Below are 12,345 nucleotides of genomic sequence, written 5' to 3' on the forward strand. Positions count from 1 at the left end.
TGTTTCAGTATTATGCGCATTGTTTTTTTATTTTGTTTTTTTTTTTTTTTTTTTAACGGTGATTAAAAACCGGGTATCACGATCTCATTTAACGTACGTGCGGACTCGTGTGTGTTCTCCATGTACTGTTGGACGATATACATAATTACATATATATATGCGTACAATTGGCCAGTTTCACTAAAGAAAAAAAAAAAAAGAAATAGGAAAAACCACTGTCACCACGAATGGCGTGTTCGCGTGTGTTTGCCGGATTTCGTTTGTGTGTACATGTACGTGTGCGTGTGTGTGTGTGTATTTTTTTTTTTTTTTTTTTATCTCTTGTATCGAAGCTTTTTTTTCGGACACTACTACTGTAAACGGCAAACGCTATCTATTTCTTGAAGCCGAGCGAGATGCTAGATTTATTCTACAGACTGGACGAGAGATATATCCGCTTAATAATCGGTAGCGGCTCTTGTTCTCTTAACACTGGACGTGAAAACTTACGGGGAGATATCCGGGATATTGGATGCAATTTTTTTTCTCTCTGCGCGCAAGAGGTTTGCCTAGGGGGTGGTGGGGGAGGGGAGGTTATGATTCTTCTTATTCGCTATTTCCTTTCCTTTCTCACTTGTTTTTTTTTACTGCTCCGTCGTTTTATTTATTTATTTATTTATTTATTTGTTTTTGCTAAGCGAGTGTTATCTGGTTCTCGTGGTTGCCGGCTTTCGACTCGCGCGTCGTCAAGCCGGAAGTGGCATGGGTTTTACTGCTTTTGCTGTCGCGGTGGCATCGATGATGACGGAAATGTTGTTGTTGGTGATGGTAGTGATGGTGGTAGTAGTAGTAGTGGAGGAGGAAGTGATGGTGGTGATGGTGGTGGTAACTGTTGTTGCTGAAGTAGAAGTTGTTCCTGTTGGTGGGGTGTACTTGCTTACCATCACACTAGAAGGCTAGGCGTCAGCCAGTCCTCATCCGCTAGCTGGACCGCAACCAAGAACACACTTTACCATTTGAACACACAAACGCTGGTTAAGTCTTGGTCCGAATTTCAAGAAAGTAATAGAAATATGCTCTCGACAATAGTATCCTCTCTCTCCCTCTCTTTCACTCTCGCGTTCGTCTCTCTCTCTCTCTCTCTCACCCGCGCGCTCTCTCATTCGTTCTCCCTCTCGCTTCCCGCATCATTCCTCACTCTTGCTTTCCGCCGTTTGCACACACACATACAAATTTCTCAGACTCTCCTACTACATAGATTCTAATCGATCTGAATCTACCTTCACCGTGACTCAACCTCCACCACATGGTGCACTAGTAGGACGCAAAAAAAAAAAAGAAAAACAAAACGAAAATAAAATACAATAAAACTGCAGAGTAATCGTGTAAATATAATGGTTAGTCTACAATAACTGCTTGTGCATCACGATTTTCAGAAACGCATTAACGATAGCGCGCGAGGCAAACGCAAGATTTATTTACGTTTAACGAGTTTTCCTGACCCTAATAATAATCGAAGTGCGCATTTCTTTGTCTCTCGCCTCTCGTCTTAAAAAACAAAAAAAAACAAAAAAAACAAATCGAGAGAGTTGAGATATCCGCGAGAAAGATCTTCGATCAAACATAATGAATAACATCCACTTTTTCTCTCGTCTCTTACATGATACCTTCCGTTTCCCCTTTTGTGCCGTAGAAAATACTATTCCTTTGCGCGCGATTACACGCCGCCAGTATTTTCAGGCTGAATGCGAGGTTGAGCCAGGTTGTAGATGCAGTTATCCCGATGCTAATTGTTATTCGAAAGAAAGGATAAGCCAGGCCGTGCGATGATAGTGGTAGCGATCACTGTGCCTGCGAATCGAAATATGTAAATAAAGACAGTCCTTTTGACAATCTCGAGCATCCCCTTTTTTTTCTTTCTACGAGAAAACAGAAAAACGCATCGATGCCGATGTGTCGCGAATAAAAAAAAAAAAAAAAAAAAAAAATTACACGTGTGATCTCAAATATTAAAAAAAAAAATTTCCAAGTACACGCAAATTAATAAATTAAGAAAAAAAATTCAGTTCACATTCCCAAAGTCAAATCGAAGAAACTTTGAAGTAGTCGTCGACTACTTTCGGATTGTTCCGTTTGTCTCGACCGTAGTCGCTAAGAAAAAAAAAACAAACAAACAAACAAACAAACAATGTCCGATGTAACACACATCAAAGAATTGTGGTGCAATTGCGAAATATGAATGTTATTCTCTAAACAAAAGGAGTGGAGAAAGAGATACTCCGGAGAGATGCTCGAGTTCAATTAGATAAAGTGCGAGAAGCGTAAACGCATGCACGGATATGTCTACATGTTTCTCATACTCTCTCTACGTTTCATGCAAGTTTGAAAAAAGACTCTAAGTCGAGCGAAAAACGATCATCAACTTGTTCATCATCATATCCGCATGTTGTGTGCTTGTGATAGGGCGCAAAGTGCGATGTACGATGTATCGATATATAGTTTTCAAAAAGCTTTTTCGAATTTTGATTTTGAAACGGCCGCGCGCGCGCGCGCGCGTTCTCTTCCCCACGGTCTGCCATTAATTGTGTCTTCTATTTAATTAAGTATCGTCGTATCGCGCGCGGAAATACACATAAGCGCGATCGGATTTACATTAACGTTTAATAAACGAAGAACAAATTTACATGGGAAATACTTCGTCAACTTGTGTTCGCGAGACGCGAACTCGCGACTTCAAAATTGCGCGCGAGAGCAACCTTCTCTACTAACGTAAATTTGTTCTCCCCCAGATCCCCATTATGATCAAACGCGCAACTACTTCTCTCGGCACAGCGTACTTTCTGCGTGTGTGTGTGTGTGTGTGCATGTGTGCGTGTGTATGTGTGTGTCGCGGCAAAGAAGATATTAGCAAAATAAACGGCAAACCGACTCCTCCGGAATTTATCTCGTCGTAGTAGTCGTCGTGGTACTCGGTGATACATTTCTCAACGTTTTCGTTTTCTCCTTCGTTTGTTTTATCGCCGCTATTACTTAGAATACGCCGTTTCAATCGGAGGATGATTCCGATGGCCAGTTTTCCAAGGAGCAAGTTTCAAAGTGGTATTTCGCTTGACATGCAGTGATATAATGCGAACTCGGAAGGGAGAGAGGGATTGGGGAAGGGAGGAGTTTTTCGTTCGTACGCGGATATTTGTGTGCGGAAAAGCAGCGCGAGCTAACTTTTGTTCAACGAAATATCTCTTTCGATAGACGATAGCAATCGTACGTGACTTTTGCTCTCTCCGCTCTATGGTGTGCGATATGTACAAAAGACTCGGGCTAAAGCAACTGTGGAGAGGCGGCAACGTGAAATGTGTGCACCGTATATATGTATGTATGTATGTACACACACACACACACATATATATATATCTATATCTTTTTAAAGCGCGGAATGACAGGCTGTTTTACGCACTGCAAACAGCTGCAGATTAATGACCGAAAAGCCCGAAATCGATACGGCGTTTGCGGTTCGTTACGCAATCTTTGAAATATGACGCCGCTGATAAAGCGGTCCGTCTAACAAATTTCTTGCAATTTGCGATTTTGTGTTTCTCCCGGTTTTAAATTTATTTTCTCCGAACCGAGGAAATCGAAATAAAAGATCGCGAAACGTTCGCGAAATATTTAATGGGTTTTCGACGTCAATCGTGCAACAAAAATTCACACGCGACTCGATGGCTCGTATTGAATCGGTCCTTGAATTTCTTACAAATTTTTTGAATTTGTTAGTTTTTCGCGAATTTATTCATCAAGAAAGATCAAAATAAAGAGATCGAAACGTTTGACAATATTTCGAGTGATTTTCTTTGTACCAGCGAAAATTTACATCCCCGTGCCGCATCGCGGTTCTTGAATTATCATCGCAAATCTCTCTCACACGTTTTTTATCGTTTCGATTGTGTGAAATTGTAAAACAAATATTGAAATAAACACGAATATTTATCTCGAAGTAATTGCTCGTCTTTTTTTTTTCTGTGTTAATATATTTAAGAAGTTCTTCTGCAAAGCGGCGCGCACGGACTAAAGGCAACGGCAGCGAATGAATAAAATTGATGAGCAAATCGGATTTTAAATTAGACACTTGCTCGATAATTCACTTCTACGTACTTCCAGTTTAATGTCTGCAACTTCTTCTCCCGATCAGAAGAGAAACTTTATTCTTTTATTCACAATATCTGTGTGTTTCTCCCTTGAAGAGGGATATTTCCTCGACGAGTAACTTGGATCTCCGACTTTACTCCTCAATTTCAGAAATGTGTATATGTTTTCCGGCGCGAGTAAAATAAACGACAAATCTCGATCGAACAACAACTGTTTAGTTCAAATTCTTAGAAGAAAGATGTTGCGGCGGAAAAAATGAAAAAAAAGTGAGATAGCACGATTTGTTCTAATAATAAAGAATCGTAATAATAAGCATGGGAAAAAGTTGCAAAATAAGTTGAAATTGTAAAATCATATTTCCGCAAACTTTTTCCATTTACTCCCGGGGACCCGGGGTGGACGGGAAGAGAAACACAAGAAAAAACAGCGGAGTTAATTTGAAAATTTCAAACTCTAGAGTTTTTAGCTTTTAAATTAAGATGGTCGTTTCTCTCGATTCTGAAACCTCAGGTTGTCAAGTTCAGAAATTGTTCTTGAAGCAAAAACAAAAACAAAAAAAACAAAAAAAAAAAAAAAACAAAAAAAAANAAAAAAAAAAAAAAACAAAAAAAAAGAAAAGAAAAACACACGGGGCATTAAAAGCGGGTGCCGAGTTTGAAATGCATTTTTCGCTGCGCTTGCCCGAAGCCATCCCTGATCTCCTTTCAAATATATTCTAGATATTTTTTTGTGACCGTGTGTGTCGTTTTTAGAGAGAGAGCGTGTGTGCAAAACGCGCGCGCAGCCCAACCTTCTTAAATGTGCAGTCCGTGCGGAAAAGCGAAACGGTCGAGAGAGGTAGACTTTTCTGTACACAAAACTACAGATAAGTATCATATTTCACCTCACTGCCATGAGAGAGAGCCACAACTTTTTTACAATATATTCTAAATCTCGACGCAAAATCTGTCTTCTATAACCTCTCGTCGAGCGGGAAAGCGAGTCTGTCTTGCTCCATCAGTGTCTGGCGTAAAAAAACAAATAAAAAACGTTCTCTTCTAATATGTGGCGTACGAGAATTGTCTCTAATTAATTTATCCAAATATAAGATTTTAAACTAACATCAGAGAAAAGCGTAAATGAGAACACATGAGTCTGCGTAAAAAAAAAAGAAAAAAAAAAAACGTTTCACATCTTGTAATTGCGACCAAATGTGATTCGTCAGTGTCAACACCAAACATTTACCACACAAATCTCTCAATGTGTATTTTTCTAACTCGAATTACTAGCTTGCTTTCTCTCTATTAGAATCTCTCGAAATTCGGTACAAGATAGAATACTAGAATCTGTCTATTTCACGCCGGTTAGTCTGAATCTCTTACTGACATGCTTTGCCAAAACAATAAACGCGCAATCGCCGAAAGTGCGACTGCTGTCGAACACTTTGTGTGAGTGACGAACATAAAAAAAAAAACAACAAAAAAACAAAAAAAAAAACCAAATGCAAATTTCGCAATTAACCAACGAGTATTGTACGCAACGGAGATGGGTATGATTTTATTGGACGTATCAAACGTAAGAGAAAATTATTTATCACGTTGTTGATACGCTATATAGCTTTGAATAATACACGTGTATACATCGCGCGTTTAACAATAATTTATTTTTACCCAGCTCCGTTCGTACGTAACATTATTAATACACAAACACAAAATGCCCCTTCAATAATAAATCACGATTTTCATTCATACGCAGCACTATTTCTCGCAAATAATTTAAAGTGATTTTTCATTTCGTTTAATAGCAAAACGAATAATATAATTTTGCGAATTAAATGCGGGATAAATTGAAGATCGATCGAAAACGATTGTTCTCGCGACTAACGGGCATTGAAAGCAATTCGTTGTTAATCGCGGAAAGGTGAAAGAAAAAAAAAAAAAAAATTAAAAATTAAAAACAATAGCAACAAAAAAGAAATAAAATTTTCGTTTCGCGATGCTTATGAAAATGCAAACGTTTTTATTTGAATATACATTACGTATCTCGTAAAATAGTGCCGGCATAAATTGCCAAAATTAGCATATCACCGTTGCTCTTGTAACCTCGCAATAATCGTTAACTCAAGTCGGGAATATTAGAGAGACCGAAATAAACCGCGTGCGCAGCTAATTATATCATGCGTGTTACTGCATCCGTGTTTACCGTGTTTTACCGAAAATTGTTTCATGTTGAAGCGCACCGCGTGTTCTATCGCGCACCGGTTTTCGAAATGATATACAGTATCAAGTTTACGAGGTTCCCTAAGATCACCGACAATATACATGTACAACACATACATATATATATATATATATATGTATGTATATATATATATATATACATATGTATATGCTGCGCGAACTCTTCTGCCGACACATGCTTTCGATATCCTTTTGATATCGAATCGAGTTTCCACGTGCAACATTTACAAGCCAATATCGGCACCGACGAAATTGCCTTTGGACGTACAGGGGCGCAAGATGCAGAGGTATGTAAAAAAGCAAAAAATAACACTTCTACGAGAACGAAACGTCGCACAAACACGTAGGGCACACACTTGCACGCGAGAGTACACAGGTGAGATAGATAAAGTAATGGTTACCTGGAACTGTTGCATCGGGTAGGCCATCATTTGTGCCGGTGGCGGTGGTGGCGGGGGTGCGGCTTGCACCCCTGGGGGTGCCGTGACCGTTGTGGCGTGGTGTGGCGGTAACTGTGGTCCCCCTGGTAATCCCTGACCCCATCCTGCCGCTGTGCCAGCAGCGTGGACAGCACCCATGCCCATTCTACGTTCGCAAAGAAATGACACAAGTGTCACAGCCGTGGCAAATTTGACCACTTCTAAACTAAGTTTATTGTATTGACAAATAAACTAACCGTCGTAATTTTGCGAAGACTTGTTGGAAATCTATTACTTATCTCGTAGTTGTAGTTGCGCGAGTTAATACAAATTTTGTTGTAATGTATTAAAAAAAAAAAACAAAAAAAAAAAAACAAACGCTACAGAAGTCGATTAAACATTCGCGAGCTGTTTTATTTGTCGCATATGGGAGATATCGCGAAAAAGATGAGGGAGAGATGATACATTCATAGCCGACACGACTTGTTCGATTATTCAAAACTTGGTCGTGGAAAACTTCGCTCTCGGGGAAGGGAAATGTATCGCGCGCGCGCGCGCGTGTCTCTGAGAAGCTCACCCCATATATTGTGCCTGTTGATATCCGGCGAACTGTCCATAGGTGTATCCCTGCATGCCTTGTAGAAAGCCACCAGCTTGCATTTGTGTCGCTGTCGTGGGATAAGATTGGGGCGGATACCAGTATCCCAGTTGTCCGGCACCGCCGACGCCACCGACGCCTCCGACACCCGCGACGCCCGCCGCCGCCGCGGCGGCAGCTGCCGCCGCCGCGTAGTATGGGTACGTCGCCGACGATAACGCCTGAAAGAGCACGAGGATCAATGAAATAGAAAAGAGCAAGAACATTGTCTGGATTTTATGCTTAACGATGCCGATCGAGCATCGGTCAGAAAACGGTAATTCCGTTTTCGTTCACAGAATTTGTGGGGCTCGTTCGGGTAGTTTTAAATTGAACCAAGCGTGTCTTCGAGCGCGATTGTTCCGTTCCTCCAAATAAGACAAGTGTACCGTGATGATCAAACATTTGTTCAAACGAATAATTACTGAATGTCGTATTGAACGAAAAACAAAATTTTCAACGTCTCTCGCGTATTTCTCAAGATGTGCTTTTAAACATTGGTTTTTTTAAACAAGTATGACTTTTTAAGGCCCGTTGAATTTCATAACAAGAAATATATGAGGCCTTACGAGCCATTTGTAAGATGTTTCTAACAGAAACTGTACGTGTATATAACACGCACATGTAACAATTTTCAACTTGTAAATTTTTACAAGTGAGTGTTTTTTGAGTTGAAAACTCTAATCTTAAATTCATATGGGATGCTGGATTTGCATCTCACATATGACAGACCCCGGATACCCCCTAACTAATTTTTAAAAATTCCGAATTTCTGTTAGAAACATCTTACAAATGGCTCGTAAGGCCTCATATATTTCTTGTTATTAGTTTGTTTCTTCAATTAATTTATTTCTTCGATATAAATGTCAACTCGCCTCGCGCGCGGCTAAATAATATTTTCTACACACAATCGATTCTCTCTCTCGCGCGCGAGTGTCCTTCGCGCAACAAAAAAAAAAAACCCGAGATTCGAATAAAAGCGACAACGGAGTAAAAAAGAATAAACATTGAAATCTCACGCAGAAAAGCTCTTCAGACCGTACATCAGCTTACTGTTCTTTTGGGATTTCTTTTTTTTTTTTCTTGTTGCACGAAGAATAACATCGTTCGAATAAACAAGACGAGAAAACACGCGCGTGGACTTGGGATTTTGGGAAGTTAATCGACGGAGTTTTTGGCGAAAATAATGCGCGGCCATTGTGTGCGCTCTCTTCGTTAAAGCGGCACGATGAAGCGGCGGCACCCCTCTCCCTCCGGATGGGGGTGAGATATCACGCGAACCAGTTCGATGCCGTTGAATATGAGAACAGAGTATGGCAGGATATACGTACTAATACGTGATATCTCGGCTCCCCTGGGAGCGAGGCGCGTTATGGGAATAGAGATCAATTAGAGCGATGTCACGGGCCGAGTAGCACTGGATGGATGCACGGAAGTACTAGCGGGAAGTGTGCGCGCGCGCGAGCGAGCGAGCGAGAGAGAGAGAGAGAGAGAGAGAGAGGGTTTGGGAAGTACTTCGGGTACCATTCCCAGATCGGGCGTACGTACCGTTCTAACGGAGCTAATTGCTAAGAGACCCGTCCAGACACACTCCGAGTGAGATCTATATGTTGAGCTAAATCTTCCTCCCCTCCTCCCCCAACTCACCCAATGCAAATCACGTTCGCTTCCTCCGTGAAATTTCACTTTTCTTATTTTCTCTTTAATTTAACACCAACTCTCTCTCTCTCTCTGTCTCGAGTCTGATATTGTGAGAAAAACACAAAACCGATTTTCTGAACGAACACACGCGCTTCTTCGTTCGAAGAGACTAGGAAAACTGAAGGAAAATCGTCCGAAGTTGACGCGCTCGCTTCCAAACGACGACTGTGACTACACAAGACAAATTTTCGCCCTTCGAATCGCGCGGCTCGAAAACAAAGAAAAACATTCACAACAAAACATGCGCTCGGAGCGCATTCCGCGCTCTAACTTGCTGTCTTTGTTGCGAAAGTTAATACTCTTGTTTGTTTCACTCTTTTTTTTTTTTTGCTACTATCGTCACGATCAGATAATATATACCGAGATAATAGACACAAGTTCGGGTCTCAACACACACATCCAAGTGACAGACCGGAATCTTGTGCTCGCGATTTCCCGTCCTCTCTTTCTCCCTTAGTTTTCGTCCTTTTGTCGGACTTTCCTCCGTGCCACGTAACGGGCGCGGGGACACTTTAGCCGCGCGAGACCGGAAGGAAACCGGCCGTGATCGAATCGGGTAACTACTTCCTTCTTTGAACGCGCTCTCTCGTCCCCTTTGAGACGTGAACGTTTCACTATTCACAGTCTCACTGACACACACGTATAACAACAAGCTCAACACGCGCGCGCGCGCGCGCGCGCGGCGAAGAACTCGCCGCTACACTTGTCGCTTTGACGTGTGTTGAACGTGTCAGGGATTAAATTTTGAAGTGAAGCACTCGCTTATTTTTGTTTCAATGATTCTGCACTTTTCAAGAAGATGTATACACACACGTGAGAATGTTTGTGTGATTATGCATTCAGTGTGTTACACACGGGATCAGCGTGTTTTGCTCTTCAAGGTATTATATCTTGAGGGAGGGAAGAAGAGAGGAATCGGGGCAACAATGTTTATTCGTGAAATAAGGTAGAAAAGCTCTTTTTCTCTCGCTCTCACTCTCTCTCTCTCTCTCTCTCTCTCTCTCTTTTCGCGTTTGTGATACGAGCAACGATGTAAATGTTGGAAAACACAGAGGGCGGAATTTTCCCGTCGAAACTGTCCCGCTGGTAGAGCGGATAAAAGAAGAGAAAGGACAGAAGAGAGCGTTTACCTGTCCAGTTTGTTGAGCATTATTAGGGTCTCCACTCTCCTTGCCCCAACTGCACTTCACTGTTTGGCCGTTGATGTCTGTGTTGTGTACCGCCACGATGGCGTGCGTGGCCGACTCCTTGGTGGAAAACCTGGAAATCGCAGGAAAAGAGGATTTAAAGTCTTTTGTCGGGAACGTGTGTCTCCTCTCTCTCTCTCTCTCTCTCTCTCTCTCTCTCTCTCTCTCTCTCCCGGAAGAATCGTCGCGCGCTTTTTCCGCGGGGTGTGGGAAGAAAAAAACCCAAAAATCTCTCTACCGGAAGCAACGCGCGATGTTCTTATCCTTCCGTTCCGGGTTAAAACCTGGACGGACCTTATTAAGGGCGTCGGCTCAAACGAAAACGGCGCGGTTAATTTATGCGAGTTTACCGCGCGCACGAACGGGCACCGTAATTGTGAATCTCGACGTGGCGGAGTCCGGATTGCCGCAGAGATGTGGGCATTCAATGTTAAATTCCACACGCGCCAGTTACGCAGGTAACTCTCCAGTTCGCCAGAACGGCGTTAACTTTGAATAAACACACACGCGCGCGCTCGCTAGCTACGTTGCCGCCGTTGGCAGAATAGACGACTACGACGAGGACGACGCGGGTGGATTATTTCCCTCTTGCCCTTTTGTCAACCACGTGAATGTAGACCAAGAGCCGAGTGAAAGAGAGAATATATATATACTATACATACATATATATATATACATATATATATATATCTCCGAGTATCTGAATTTTATCCGACGGTGTCTACATCAAAATATTTTTAATGCCGCTTCGAGACGTTTGCGCAGCTTGTGTTGTATGAATATTTAAACGCGCGGATGCTGCAATTCTTCTTCTTCTTCTTCTTCTTCTTCTTCTTCTTCAATTATTCAAATATTTCGGATCCGTCACCTAGCGGTAAAATTCGATCGACTTCGCCGTCGTCCCGAGACGATTTTTCGACGAGAATCTTGATCAGAGCGCGAGAAAGAATTTTTGGCGCGAGTGGCAGGGAATTATTGAATTTATCGAGGATTAGGTCACTTTTAACGTTCGGGAGCTCGAGATCGCACAATGGCGATTCTCTCTACGAGAGTTTCTCCGCGCGCGCTCCTCCTTCTTCTTCCTCTCCCTCTCCCCTCCCTCATCCTCTCCGTCCCGGTCTTTCCATCCATCGAGCTCCCATCCACGATCGTTGAGTAGGACGAACGATGGTCATCGTCAGCAACCCCTTCTCCGGGATCCGTACCTCGGAGCGATAACCAGCGGCAGATAAGATTCTTTCTTTCACCCGAGAAGAAAAGACCTCCCACCACCCCTTCCCCATCTATTCCGTTCGTCTTGCTGCCTCGTTCTGTACCAGCAAGTCCATACGTCATCCCGAGATATTCGTTTCCGGGGTTCCGGCGCGACGGGGGGGGGGAGAGGAAGAGCAATTAGACGGAAGATATCTGAACGACGGACATTGTCCAGGGGTGGCGGAACTGCGGCAGACACACACGAAGCGGCGGAGAGTATCGTATCGGATAAGAACGGACAAGGATATCGAGCAACGTGCGCGAGAAAGGACGAGGGAAAGGAGAGAACAAGAGAGAGATCGAGAGAGAGAGAGAGAGAGAGAGAGAGAAGAGGAGGTAAGAAAGAGTTTTTTGTGTCTCCTCCTTCCGTCTCTCCCTCTATTTTCCTCTCTAGCTTCCTCCGCTTCTTCCTCTCTCTCTCTCTCTCTCTCTCTTCCTCTCTCTTATCGTTCGTTCTCTAGAGCAACCCTCCCACGCTCTCGGCAGTCTTTTCTAAGGTAGGTCACGGATCCCTATAGTCCGTCGTTAAGGTGAAGCGCTGAATTCGCTTTCGGGAGATATAAATGCTCAGCTGATTTCTTGAGCTGTTAGGTTTCCCCCTTTTTCTGTAAGCTTGGAGAGATATCGACATGACTACGGTGTTTTCCGCGCGGCAAGATTTATAATTTGCTTTTTTCGCTCGCTCCTGTAAAGAAGAGGAGTGTAGACGCGGCGTTTTCGCGTTTCGCGATGAAAAAGAATTTATCTCTCTCTCTCTCTCTCTCACACACACACACACACACACACACACACACACACACACACAC

General features: G+C 42.7%; 1 protein-coding gene across 15 annotated transcripts in view; it reads right to left on the minus strand.

The window, feature by feature from the left end:
* Positions 1–828: 828 nt before the first annotated feature.
* The window catches only part of LOC109854490 (nucleolysin TIAR), a 455,086-nt gene continuing 443,569 nt past the window's right edge, over positions 829–12,345 (minus strand). For 9 of the 15 annotated variants that reach the window (XM_020427622.1, XM_020427617.1, XM_020427619.1 and 6 more), the window contains 4 exons: positions 10,229–10,358; positions 7,338–7,579; positions 6,743–6,926; positions 5,015–5,125 (listed from right to left, as the gene is read on the minus strand). In XM_020427622.1, coding sequence (XP_020283211.1) covers positions 5,075–5,125; positions 6,743–6,926; positions 7,338–7,579; positions 10,229–10,358 — 607 coding nt within the window. In that variant the 3' untranslated portion in view covers positions 5,015–5,074. Of the gene's footprint in view, positions 987–1,646; positions 1,831–4,758; positions 5,126–6,742; positions 6,927–7,337; positions 7,580–10,228; positions 10,359–12,345 lie in introns of those variants that run through there. The other 6 variants (XM_020427608.1, XM_020427620.1, XM_020427609.1 and 3 more) reach the window with 5 other exon arrangements.

Source organism: Pseudomyrmex gracilis, unplaced genomic scaffold (assembly GCF_002006095.1).
Source record: "Pseudomyrmex gracilis isolate BER0280 unplaced genomic scaffold, ASM200609v1 scaffold_68, whole genome shotgun sequence".
In the NCBI taxonomy this organism is placed as follows: domain Eukaryota; kingdom Metazoa; phylum Arthropoda; class Insecta; order Hymenoptera; family Formicidae; genus Pseudomyrmex; species Pseudomyrmex gracilis.